This window comes from Malania oleifera, chromosome 10 (genome assembly GCF_029873635.1).
Source record: "Malania oleifera isolate guangnan ecotype guangnan chromosome 10, ASM2987363v1, whole genome shotgun sequence".
Taxonomy (NCBI): Eukaryota; Viridiplantae; Streptophyta; class Magnoliopsida; order Santalales; family Ximeniaceae; genus Malania; species Malania oleifera.
Window position 1 is genome coordinate 80725569 of NC_080426.1, and position 12156 is coordinate 80737724.

Consider the following 12156-nt stretch of genomic DNA (forward strand, 5'->3'; position numbering starts at 1 on the left):
GAAATAAGAGGGGCTCATGTTGAAATTCGACTTTGAAAAAGCTTATGATAGGGTGAGCTGGATTCTCTTGGATAAGGTTATGGCTAGAAGAGGACCCGAGGTGGAGAAAACGGATTATAAAGTGTTTATCTTCTGTGGCCTTTTCTGTCATAGTTAACTGGGAGGCTAAGTCTTGGTTTCGTGCATCTAGGGGTCTAAGATAGGGTGATCCCCATTCCCCCCCCCCCCTCTTCTCCTTTTTCCTTTTACTATTGTGGTGGATGGTTTTAGAATGATTGAGAAAGGCATAGATAGAGGGTTGGTGGAGGGAATAAAGATAGACAATAAGGATTGCACCATTTCACAGCTTCATTTTGCAGATGATACTATTTCCTTCCTATTAAATAATTATTAATGAGGGATGATTCTCTTAACTTGTTGACTATCTTGCAGATCTTTAAGAAAGCATCTAGCTGAAAATTAATTTTTCGAAGAGTGGTCTAGTGGGTCTTGGAATTAATGTGGATGCTTTGTTAGGCTTGCAGAATGTGCTGTTTTGAGTTGAACTATTACATATCTAGGCGTCCCTTAGGTGGTAATACCAATGCTAACTCCTTTTAGGACCTTGTTTTTGAGAGAATAGCCAGGAGAATGAAGGGTTGGAAAGGAGCATTCTTCACTCTAGGGAGCCATATTACCCTCATTCACACTTGTTTATCTTTTATGCGTTGGTATTCCCTTTCTCTTTTTAGAATCCCTATGAGATTGGCGCAGAGCCTGGAGAAGTTAATGAGGGATTTCTTATGATCGAGTAGGGAAGAGGGAAGTAGAGATCATCTTGTAGAATGGGAGACTGTTTATAGGCCTAAAAGGGAGGTAGGCTTGGGTCAGGATAATTTGGTGTCCAAAAACATCTCTTTGGTGGGGAAATGGTTATGGCACTTTCCTTTACAACCTAATTCTCTTTGACATAAGGTAATTCGAAATAAATTTGGAATACTACAAAAATGGATGGATGCTAAAGTGGGAAGTAACTACTTATTCAAGTCCTCGAAAGTTTGTATCTCAAATTTATGATTATTTCCTTCCTAAACTCCAGTATTCAATGGGAAATGGAGAGCCAATTCATTTTTGGGAAGACCATTGAGTAGGAAAAATGCCTTTCTCCCTCATTTTTTTTTAAATTATCTAATCCACGATACCCCTTTCCTCTTTTGCAAGGCGAAAGGCAATCTTGGAATTTCCATTTTGGGAGAAATCTTAATGAGAGATTAATGATTTGGTCCTTATAAGTAGCCTGCTCAATTCTTTCCATACTCATTTGGGGAGTGACAAAAAGGTTTGGAGCATAGACACTTCTGAGGATTCTCTTTTAAATCCTTTTTCGCTTATTTGACTCGTGACCCTATTGCGGATAAATCTTTTGTATCAATTGATTTGGAAAGCCAAAGCTCCCTCAAAAATAAAAGCTTTGATTTGGACTACGATACTTCAAAGAATTAACCCCATGACTTCCTTCAAAAGAGAAGACCCAATAAAGCCCTATCACTAAATATTAGTTCCTCTGTTTAATGAGTGGAGAGACTTACGCACATTTGTTTCTTCATTGTCCTTTCACAGTGACTATCCAGAATAAATTGTTTGGTATATTTGGTGAGAATTGGGTATGCCCGTCAACATTGAAAATGTTTTGTACCATCACATTTAGAGGTTTTGGTAAAGAAAAGGATAGGAAAGCTTTATGGTGATGCTCTATTATGGCTACTATTTGATGTGTTTGACTAGAAAGGAATGCTACAATATTCAAAGGAGCATCTATGTCTAAAAGTGCCTTGGGAGTAGAGTGATTTATCTCTTTGATCATTGCGGCTCTCAACAAATGGATTCTTTAGACACATGTGAGACTAGTTGGCTCTCTTGCATCAAGTTTGGTATTAACCTAGATTGTGAGCTTAAAATTATTTACTTTTGAAGTAAAGGGAGGATTTTATTCTCCTTGTTATTTTCTTTTTTGTTTGTTCTTGTGCATTTTGCCCTTTCTAATAAAATTTATTTGTTTTTATCAAGAAAAAAAAAAAAAACAAGTGATGGTGAAATGGGTTAACGAGGGGGATTGCAACTTCATGTTTTTCTTCAATAAGGTGTCAAGAAGAAGGACTTACCAAAGAATTTGAGTCAAAATCGAGGATTTTGGTGAGAGGGCACTCTTAGATCAAGGAAAGGATTACCAACTTTTGTAGCAATTGTTTTCTAAGGAGCTTTTTGAAAAGAAATGATGGTGGAGGGTCTAGTCTTGATTGGAACCCACTAAAGCGAGCCTTGTATAGTGGCTTGAGAGACCTTTCGAAGCTAAAGAAAATTAAGAAAACGATGTTTAAGGTGAGCAGGGATAAGGCTCCTATACCAAATGGGCTCACAATGACCTTTTTACACAAGAATTGGGAGGTTTTGCAAGATGAAATCTCCAAGTTTTTCAAGGAGTTTTATTGAAATAAGGTAGTGACTAGCGAGTAATAGTGTGAATTCTACCTTAGCCTAATTTGCAAGAAGGAGAGAGTGGTTGAACTACTTGAGGGCTTAGGCGAACAGGTTGTCGTCTCTTTCTTGTTTACCCTGATGAACACCTTGTGTAGATGCTCATGTGTGCTCAGGGTTTGGGGGCGATCAAAGGCCTTCATGTGGGAGGGAGGAAGTGGAGGTGGCTCATCTCTAGTTTGCAAATTATTCCGTATTTTTCGAGGATAGTGTTGCCAAATTCATAAGGTCATTACCTTACTCAAAATATTTGAGAAGATTTCATGTCAATTTAGGTCGTTAAGAATTTAGAAAGATTCAAAACCTTGGTGGGCTGTGTTCCCATTAAGTGGCTTTTTTATCTCAGTTTCCCTCTTGGGGACAAATCTAAATAACTCAGCCTTCTAGGACCAGGTGAATGAGAGGGTGGGATTGGAGAGTTAGAAGAGGGCATACTTGTCTCTTGGGGGTTGCATCGCACCCATTAGTGCTTCACTTTCCAACATCCCTATCTACTCCTTACTCTTTTTAGTGAGCCCTTGAAAGTAGGTTGTGCTCTAAAGAGGCTGATCCATCATTTCCTTTGGTAAGACTTAACAAAGTGAACAAGAGACCATAAGGTTAGTTGCGACAGGAGGTTGTTAGAAAATCCAAACCTAAAGGGGGGCTCTTATATCCGAAAATGTCTTTGTAATTGGTAAGTAGTTTTGTAAGTTTTTGGAAGTTATCGCCATATTGCACAACTCACAAGATGGTTAAAAGTAAATATGGATTCCGTTAAAATGGGTGGAATACTAGATGAAGTGGGTATAATTTCTCATGCATGCCCCTAGAAGAAGTCTATTAGTCTCTTGAAGAAACAAAATATATAGGCTGACCTTATACATCAACCTAACTCTCTCCCTTTTAGGGTTCACCAATTTCAAACCCAACTCATCTAAAAGATACTAAGCCACCTAGTTTTCCCTCTCATCATCTAAGAGTCCACAATTTTGAAAGAGTACTCTTCGGTTGACTCCCTATGACACACAGGTGACTCGAAGTTTTTATGACAAGCCAACAAACTAGGGAGTTACCATTGAAGCCTCTAGAATGTCGTTTCCTAGCTCCCTTGTCACTAAAATTTGGAGAGTTATGCACAAAGTGCAATTAGTGCGTGGCTAATGTGCAATTTGGTTATACAAGATAGTATAGTCAAAAAAATTTTATAGATTTGTACCTCTAAGAATAGCATTATCATAATCCTAGTCAAATTTTAAAGACCCTACCAAGTTCCTCTCCTGCCTCTGAGGCCTCACCTTTACTCTGTGAGTTCTCAATTAGAAGCCCCTCAATTTCTATGGAATGAGAGTCGAAAGAAACAACATTGTCCTCGTCAAATCTTGCAACTGTCTTCGCCCCCTCCGATCTGAGTATTTGCTTCCCAATGTTCCATACATCAAGACCCCCATCTTTCGAGTTCAACTTTATCTTATTGCAAATCACTAAAAGCCTCCATAGTGTTACAGTAGGTATTTCTACAATTCCATTCTCTAAAAAACCCAATCCCCCCTCCTCGTTCTTGCTAGTGCTTACCTTAGGCACATTGTGGGCTCAAGGGGAAGTCTTTAAAGGATTGGGCTTGGGCAGTCCCTTCACCAACGCAGCTTTATATAACTCAATTGGGTATCAAATTGAGCATTTTTCATCTGACCACCAAAATAACTCAATTGAATTTGGGCAGCCCCTTCAACAATGCATCTTTATATAACTCAATTGGGTTTCAACTTGAGCCTTTTTCATCGGACCACTGAATAATCCTTCCCTTGCTTAAGTTGCTTCATATTGGGCTTCAATCCAGCAGTCAAATTGCATTGGCCTTTCCCAACTTTGGGCCTAAAGTTGTTCGCTAGGCCTAAACTAGAACTAAGATTGAGCTTCAAATTTGACTACAAAACTTTTCCATAACTAGAATCCAATCTCACATTTCAAATCCCTAAGCAGAAGTCTATGTCATTCTTATCATCTCTAAAGTTTCTCTTTTCCTGACCAAGCTCACTAGAATTCCTTCATTGCCGGCAGGTCAGAGGTGCAATACTTGAAAAATATTGATTGGCTCAGGGCTTGAGAGCTCTACCGATGTCCAAGGAAACGCAATCAAGGCATCGCAGCTTCCATTGTTTCTCTGTTGTGTCGCTTCCTTCTGCCATACCCATCGAGACATCCCAAAACTTCTTCCAACCTAACACCTCCTGCTGGCAGCTCACATGGTCCATGTGCTGGCCATGCGCATGGGGAAGTTTCCAGACTTTCCCTATTATCCCCCAAATTCATGAGAAATTGCTTCCAGCTTCAAGAAATTGGATTTTTCCCTGATATTTTGAAGCTTTCTGAATGAATAGTGAAGTATCAAGCTTGATTCACATTCCTAAGGTGAAATACAGCCTAATTTTGGGCTGCCAGAGCAATTTCAGAGTTTTGAAGATCTGCCAGCATCCAGATTGAGACCTAGCTGCTGTGTTTTGAGATTTTTACTGCAAAAAATTGTTTTCCTCCATGCAATTTTGATGTTAATTTAAAGAAACTCGTCTTCAATTGTTTAATATATATTTTTGGAAGATAAATTCAGTGTGCCAGCATCATTTTCCAAGTATAAAAGTGGTTTTTTCTTGGAGCATTTGCAAGAAATTGGAGTGAAATATTTGAAGATGATCTTGAAACAACAAAGTCAAAGCAAGGACCTTTTGGTAACATTGTATGAAATCCACTACTTGGACTCCATAGAAATTGATTTAATGTTGATTATCCATTTGGTACTTGTCTGAAATTGCATTGGTCCATATTTTACTCTCCAGTTAAAAAATACTGAAAAAATGAGTCAGTTTCATGTATGTGGTTCCTACATAGTTGGCAATTCTCAACAATTACTGGACCAACTATGTAATCTTAGACAACATTATTCTGGTGTTATCGATTATTACCTTGAATTTAGAAACTTCATTTATTAGTGTGCCTAGTAAGGAACCTAGAAAGGTAATTTTGTTCGAAAAAGGGTTCAGAGATGAAATCAGAAAGTTTATGATTGTGCAAATTCAAAAACATCCCACTAATCTTAGGCTTACCACATGGCTTTGGAAGCTAAGAGATTTCTCCTACCACCAACCCATAACACCACTTCCTATCTTAGAGAATTTCATCATTCTAGATCAATTTCTCCATGGTCACATGGTATTCCTAGATCCTCAATAGATGTTCAAGAGAAAACTTAAATTGTTGAGGATAAACAATCAAATATCATAAGTGCCCATGCAAATTCTTGTGTCATTGAGTATCAAGATTACATAAATGATTCGCATATTACTATTGCACAACTTTTTGATTCTTCAGTGGACGTGACTCATGAATCTTCTCAATGGTCAAAAGGTAGTCCTAGGCCCACTCAAAATGTTCAAGAGAAAACTCAAGTTGTTGAGGATATCAAAAGTGCCCATCCAAATTGTTGCATAATAGAATTTTTTTTTTTAATAATAATAGAAGAATTTCATTGATAGAATAAGAATATATAGCTAGGAGAATAAGACATCTCCTTAACAAAGTCTGGAAAATCAAGATAACAAAACACAAAGAAACAAACTAAAGACTCAAAAACAAAAAGGGAAAAAAACTAGCATGAACTAACACTCCAACACATAATGCCAATCGCGCTGAATATCAGAAAAGCTCACCCTCTTAAAATTCCCTTGATCCACACACCAAAGAGAAGCCAAAGAATGTATCTTTTCCCAAACCAGCAACTGAGACAACTTCTTCCCTAGAAAAATGCATGCATTACACTCCATCCACAACCCCCAAAAGGCTGGCAAAAAACGAACATTTCCAAAGCGCTGCCCTTTCCTTTTTCCAGCCAAAAAAACCAGCAAAAGACACTGCCAAAATGTCCTCCATTGTCTTGGAACTCACCCAAGATCGCCTAAAATACCAAATAACTTATTCCAAACCCTCCAAGCATAGTCACAATAAATGAACAAATGCGATGATGATTCTGAACAGTTAAAGCAAAGAACACGTATGTCTGGAGATATAGGATATAGCCTTCAAACGGTCTCCTAACCTACAGCAAGTTATCAGTATTAATTCTATCAAGCGCAACCAACCAGATAAAAGCCTTAATTTTAAAGGGGAATTTGGCCTTCCAAATGGAACTATAAAGAGGAAAAGACAAATTAGACCTACTCAAAAAATCACAAAAAGATTTGCACGAGTAAACCCCCAAAGAATCCAAGACCAAGACCACCTATCCTCCTCTAAAGAAAAATGATAGTTATTCAAAAAGACTAGCAAAGAGGATAGTTCTACCATCTCCCCATTGTTTAATGATCTATGAAAGTGGAAATCCTAAGAGGGCAAAGGACCACCTGAATCAACTACAAAAGAAGAAATGAACCCATCTTGCTCTTAGCTCAGGTGAAAAAGGCGTGGAAAATAGGTGGACAAAACTACATTCCCCAACCAAGTATCATTCCAAAGAACAGATGTTACTATCTCTTCCCACCGCGAATTTAATATAGGAATAAAAAGGGGATAAATCTGAGAGAGAGCTTTCCTCGGACTCTCCAAAGAACATCTAAATCTCAAATTAGTATCCCACTCATTCTCGTCTAATCCATACTTTTAACAATCAAATGCCATAAGGAAGAAATCTCTAGCAAAAACTACCAAAGCCAAAGTAGAATATCATGACCAAATAAATGGCATGCATATAACTAGTGCATAATTTTTTGATTTTTTTGTCAGTTATGTGGGTATGAGTCATGAATCTTCTCAAAATGAGGTCATAGACTTGTCTTTAGTGACCCTAAGCACTGTTGGGCCTCTAAGCCAAATATGGAACTTGATTGGTCACCATACTTGGTTGTTGAGACTTGCACTAAAAAGCAAGATAAGTTGCCAACTACAAGCAGATATGTCTGTCGATGATCTTGCTTTTCAACTTCAGTTTTCCATAGTGAGGAACAATTGGTTGCTCCAAAGTTTATAGAAAATTCTTTAATAATGGAACCTATTGTCGAGATCTTGAGATTATTTCTCCTAAATCTAGTAACTTATGCCTCCATCACTTGCAACTTCTCCCTCTACATCTTCCTCAACCAAATCTAATGAAACGTTGTCCATTATCCTAGAATATGACCAAATGCATATTTGCTTCAGCTGCCAATAGATTTGGATATTAAATTGCTTTCTTGTTTGGAGGACTTGTTACTTTATCAAAGGGCATTGCAGCCTTCAATGCTAGTTGCAGTTGGAGCATCTTCTAGATACTCTCCAGTGATAATTGATGATGAATTGTATATCGTGTCTCCTCTTGATTTTCCTAAATATTTGACTTTGTTCCCACTTATAAAGTTAAAGCTACTACGCCATTTCAAAACTCGAGGTTGAGTTTTCTCTAACAAGGGGAATTTGATGGATAACCACCAATGGAGAACTTTTGATTTTTATTTGGTATCTAGGATTTCATTTTAGAAGTGTGGTAATTCTTCTTCCGCTTCTTCTTCTTCTTCTTTTGATGGAGAACCCCCAATGGAAAACTTTTCATGTTATTTGATATCTAGGAGTTTCATTTTATGTTTATTTGGTATCTAGGAGTTTCATTTTAGTTTGGGATATTTATGGTCTTCTTCTTCTTCCCACTCATATGCAGGAGCTTTGTGCACCAAGCTGCCCTTTTTCTTTTCTTGTTTTTTGTCCTTCTTTCCACTCATAAAGTTAAAGCTACTGCGCCATTTCAAAACTCGAGGTCGAGTTTTCTCTAACAAGGGGAATTTGATGGAGAACCACCAATGGCGAACTTTCGATGTTCATTTGGTATCTAGGAGTTTCATTTTTTGTTAATTCTATTTAGGAGTTTCATTTTAGTTTGGGATATTTATGGTCTTCTTCTTCTCATTCTTCTTCTTCTTCTTCTCACTCATAAAGTTAAAGCTACTACACCATTTCAAAACTCTTGATGGAGAACCACCAATGGAGAACTTTCGATGTTTATTTCGTATCTAGGAGTAGGAGTTTCATTTTATGTTTATGGTAAATTTAGTCTTCTTCTTCTTCTTCCTTCTTCCTTCTTCTCTTGACAATCTTCTAATTCTGTCTCTCTTACCTCTATTCTTCTTCGGATATTTATGGTTGTTTGAAAAGTTTGGTAACTTCTTCTCCTTCTTCTTCTTCCTTCTTCCTCCTTCTCTTGACACTTCTAATTCTGTCTCTCTTACCTCTATTCTATCTCTATGTATAAATTCTAATACTTTTCTTACATCACATCCTCCCATGCTATATTGGCCTCATAAGGAGGGAATACACCGGGGATATTCAAAAAGGTATAATCCTAAACAAGCATCCCCACAACACCTCAAAGCCTATCACTTGCAATAACTCAAAACTCTACCAAAGCAATAGAAAAGTGATTTAGGAATAAATTATGTTCTTTGGAACACCAACAATTACTTTTCTTTTATTTTTTTACCACTGCTTGGAACAATATGTAACCAGAACCAATACTTTTTAGATAAGAGAAATTTTTATTAAGGATTCAAACAAAGTACAATAAAATGAGGACAAGGTGTACTCTAAGAACAAAGAACAACAACCAAGAAAAGATTACAATACAGCTGCCTTACAATCCCTTTGAAGGTCGTACATTGATATATCCCAAAACAAAAAAAACCAAAACAATGGCCCAAAAAAGAAGCCAATAACACCATTGTATCCCATGATACATGAGACTGAGACATGGCCCAAACTCCTACGGGGAGCAGAAGCGGGGAATTTTCATAAAAGGGTGAAAAATTGACAAAGCAATGTTGCATGGAGGCAGAAGGTCCACAGGTCATGAACTTCTTTTTCTGGAAAAAGAAGCAATGACAATATTTGAGGACTAAGCAAAAGCAAGCTCTCTACCAACAAGTATTATCCAAAATGACTGGATAGAAAAGTAAGAACTCATACGACATTTGAATATTCTTGCATTCCTCTTGATCCATAGAATGTAATCCTTTCCATTCGAGGCAAAATCGCAATGTCTCAAGAGCAAAAGATCTCCCATGATCAAAGGCACAACCCAAGCTTCAATGAAACAAGAGAAGAGAGAATTCCAAAGGTGGAATGTCACCTTTGTTTCAATGGAATCACAGAACAACAAGCATGTGTCAAGACTTAAGGGACATGTAGGGCATTCTTGTCTTTAGCAAAATCATGCGTGTCAATCCTATTAAGAATCATAGTCTAAATAAAGGTCCAAATCTTCAAAAGAACCTTAGGCTTCCAAATGATGTGGCTTCAAGGAAAGAATTGGGAGAAGGGGTTTCTATGGGGTGTAAGAAAAAATACTTCTAAGAAAATAAACCCAAAGAATCACACACCTAAACCCTCTCATCTGGAATCCATGCTCCTTAATACTGCCAATTTCATGCTATTTGTCAAAAATTTTCATCCTCTTAATACTTTCTTCTCTCTAAATGAATTTTTTATTTTCTATAAAAAATTAAATAAAAAAAAAAAAAAAAACCCTACCATACACTGTCATTAAAGCATTAAAATATCTTCCTTGCACAAACTCTTCCCCCGCACCCAAAAGAACAAATCACCTCAATCCATAGCACCTAAAAACCAACAATACTTATCTTACACCAGCAGTCTAGCATTAGGACCTCCAACCTCAGTTTCCAGTGTTTATAGAAAAACTTTTCCAAATATTCCAGCCCATATAATTCATATAACAACTACTAAATCCCTTTCCTATTCCATAAAGGGTGTACAACATCATAAAGGTCTAAAATGATGAGAAAATCTAAACCTCAAAAAACGCTTATAAATTGCTGCACACCCCCTCCAAAATAAGAAACAACGGATCCCATAAGCTCTAATAAAACAAGCCTAGCCAACAAAAGATGCACCACCAGAACTATGCAACTTATGGCTAAAAGAATGCCCAATATTCTCAGAAAATATTTTAGTCCTACAATATATTTTCACTGTGCTTAAAATTGTAAATACATTAGTCCTTCAACGTAATTAAGTTCACAACAGTGCTTTGTAGATCTTCAAACCTATCATTTTTCCATCGTGACAACCCACTCCATTTCTACATCTGAATTTTACTCTACACAAATTGAAAGTTTACATATAGACACACATACAAGTACATGCAAAAGCAGAAGAAAGCCAAAGCAGCCATGTATGTGTGTCTATTTGTAAATATGTACATAAATATGTACTCGTACACACCACATTATTCCCATTTCATATGTTCAATAGTCTATGCATCAATAAAACAAGACATATAAAGCAAAGGGCATTGCAAGAAGAAGAGACTGACCAATTGCGACCGAGGACTTCCTCAGCCCGGTAACCCGTGACCATTTCAAACACAGTATTAACGTATATAATTGGATGGTCTGGCTCCAAAGCATCAGTGACTACAAACCCGCAAGGAGCGGTCTGGAGGAGGTTCTCCACCGGGAAGGGCAGTGGCCCCCCGTCATTCAGCAGGAATCCATCTTCCTCGTCCCCGCTCAAATCCGAATTGCTGTCCCACTCCATGGTATCGTTGTGCCTTCAACCCATCACCTCAAATTCAAGCAACAAAAAGCAGTGTGTGTGTGAGAGAAAGAGAGAGACGGAGAGAGAGAGAAGTAAGAGAACACGAGGAAGAAGAAAGAAAGAAAGAAAGAAAGACAGACCTCAAGCGAGCTAACAGCGAGTATCTGTAAGCGTGCGCTAGGGTTTTCGAAAACTGGGGGTCTGGTGGAGGGGGAGAGAGCGAAAGTGAGCGTTAGGGAAAATATGAGCAGCGAGGGTTCAGAGAGAACGAGTGGACGGCAATGTTCAGCGAATTAGCAAGGGAACGATTAGAGAAGGACGGAAAGAGAAGGACAAGCTGTGGGTGTCCGCACGGGCTTGGGGCTTGCGTGGGTGAGCAAAGATCTGGGCCAAGACTTACCGGCAACCGGCCTACAGCGAAGGCGCTTAGGGCGTACGCGAACCGTGGCTTTGCAAATTAGTGCGCGATTCGGGCGGTGTGTACAAGGGAGACCGGTATCTGGCAATTTCCGGGTAAAATTCGGGGAAAAAACAAAAACTACCGAAAGTTAGCAAAATCCACCCATATCGCACGCGTCATATAAAAGTTTGAAATATTGTTAATAATTACGTAAATATAGAAAATAAATATAAAAACATTACAAATTTAAAATAAAATATATACTTAGAATATAAAGTGTCTCACATCATTTATATAAAAGTTGAAATATTGTAAATAATTTTATAAATAAAAAATAAATAAATATATTAGTATTTTAAATGTGAAAGTAGGAGCTCAGAGAGAGTATGTTGTGCTCACATAGAGTTATCTAATTATATGTTTTCTAAAGAAGTTGTTTAATATAGTGTCATTGATAGAAACATTAGCTTTGTCTTTTTGAGTCACTATCTAATTCTGAAACAGTGGCCTAGAGGATATGGGTGGTAAAGCGGGTTAGCGGGTCGGGTTTGTACTGTAAACAGGTAGGGGCTAAACTGGTTAGGGTTCAGATTTACTCGTTTACTAACGGATGATTAACATATCAACCCACATCTGCACATTTAATAAACGATTCATAAACGTGTACCCGTTAGGAGCTCATTTAAAAATAT

General features: G+C 37.8%; 1 protein-coding gene across 2 annotated transcripts in view; it reads right to left on the reverse strand.

The window, feature by feature from the left end:
* Window positions 1–11472, reverse strand: part of LOC131165819 (adagio protein 1) — a 38974-nt gene extending 27502 nt beyond the window's left edge. Inside the window, exons 1-2 of one of the 2 annotated variants that reach the window (XM_058123917.1) lie at window positions 11205–11472; window positions 10841–11091 (exon numbers count right to left, since the gene is read on the reverse strand). In XM_058123917.1, coding sequence (XP_057979900.1) covers window positions 10841–11064 — 224 coding nt within the window. In that variant the 5' untranslated portion in view covers window positions 11065–11091; window positions 11205–11472. The remainder of the gene's footprint in view (window positions 1–10840; window positions 11092–11204) is intronic. The other variant, XM_058123919.1, reaches the window with a different exon arrangement.
* Between the last annotated feature and the right edge of the window lie 684 nt (window positions 11473–12156).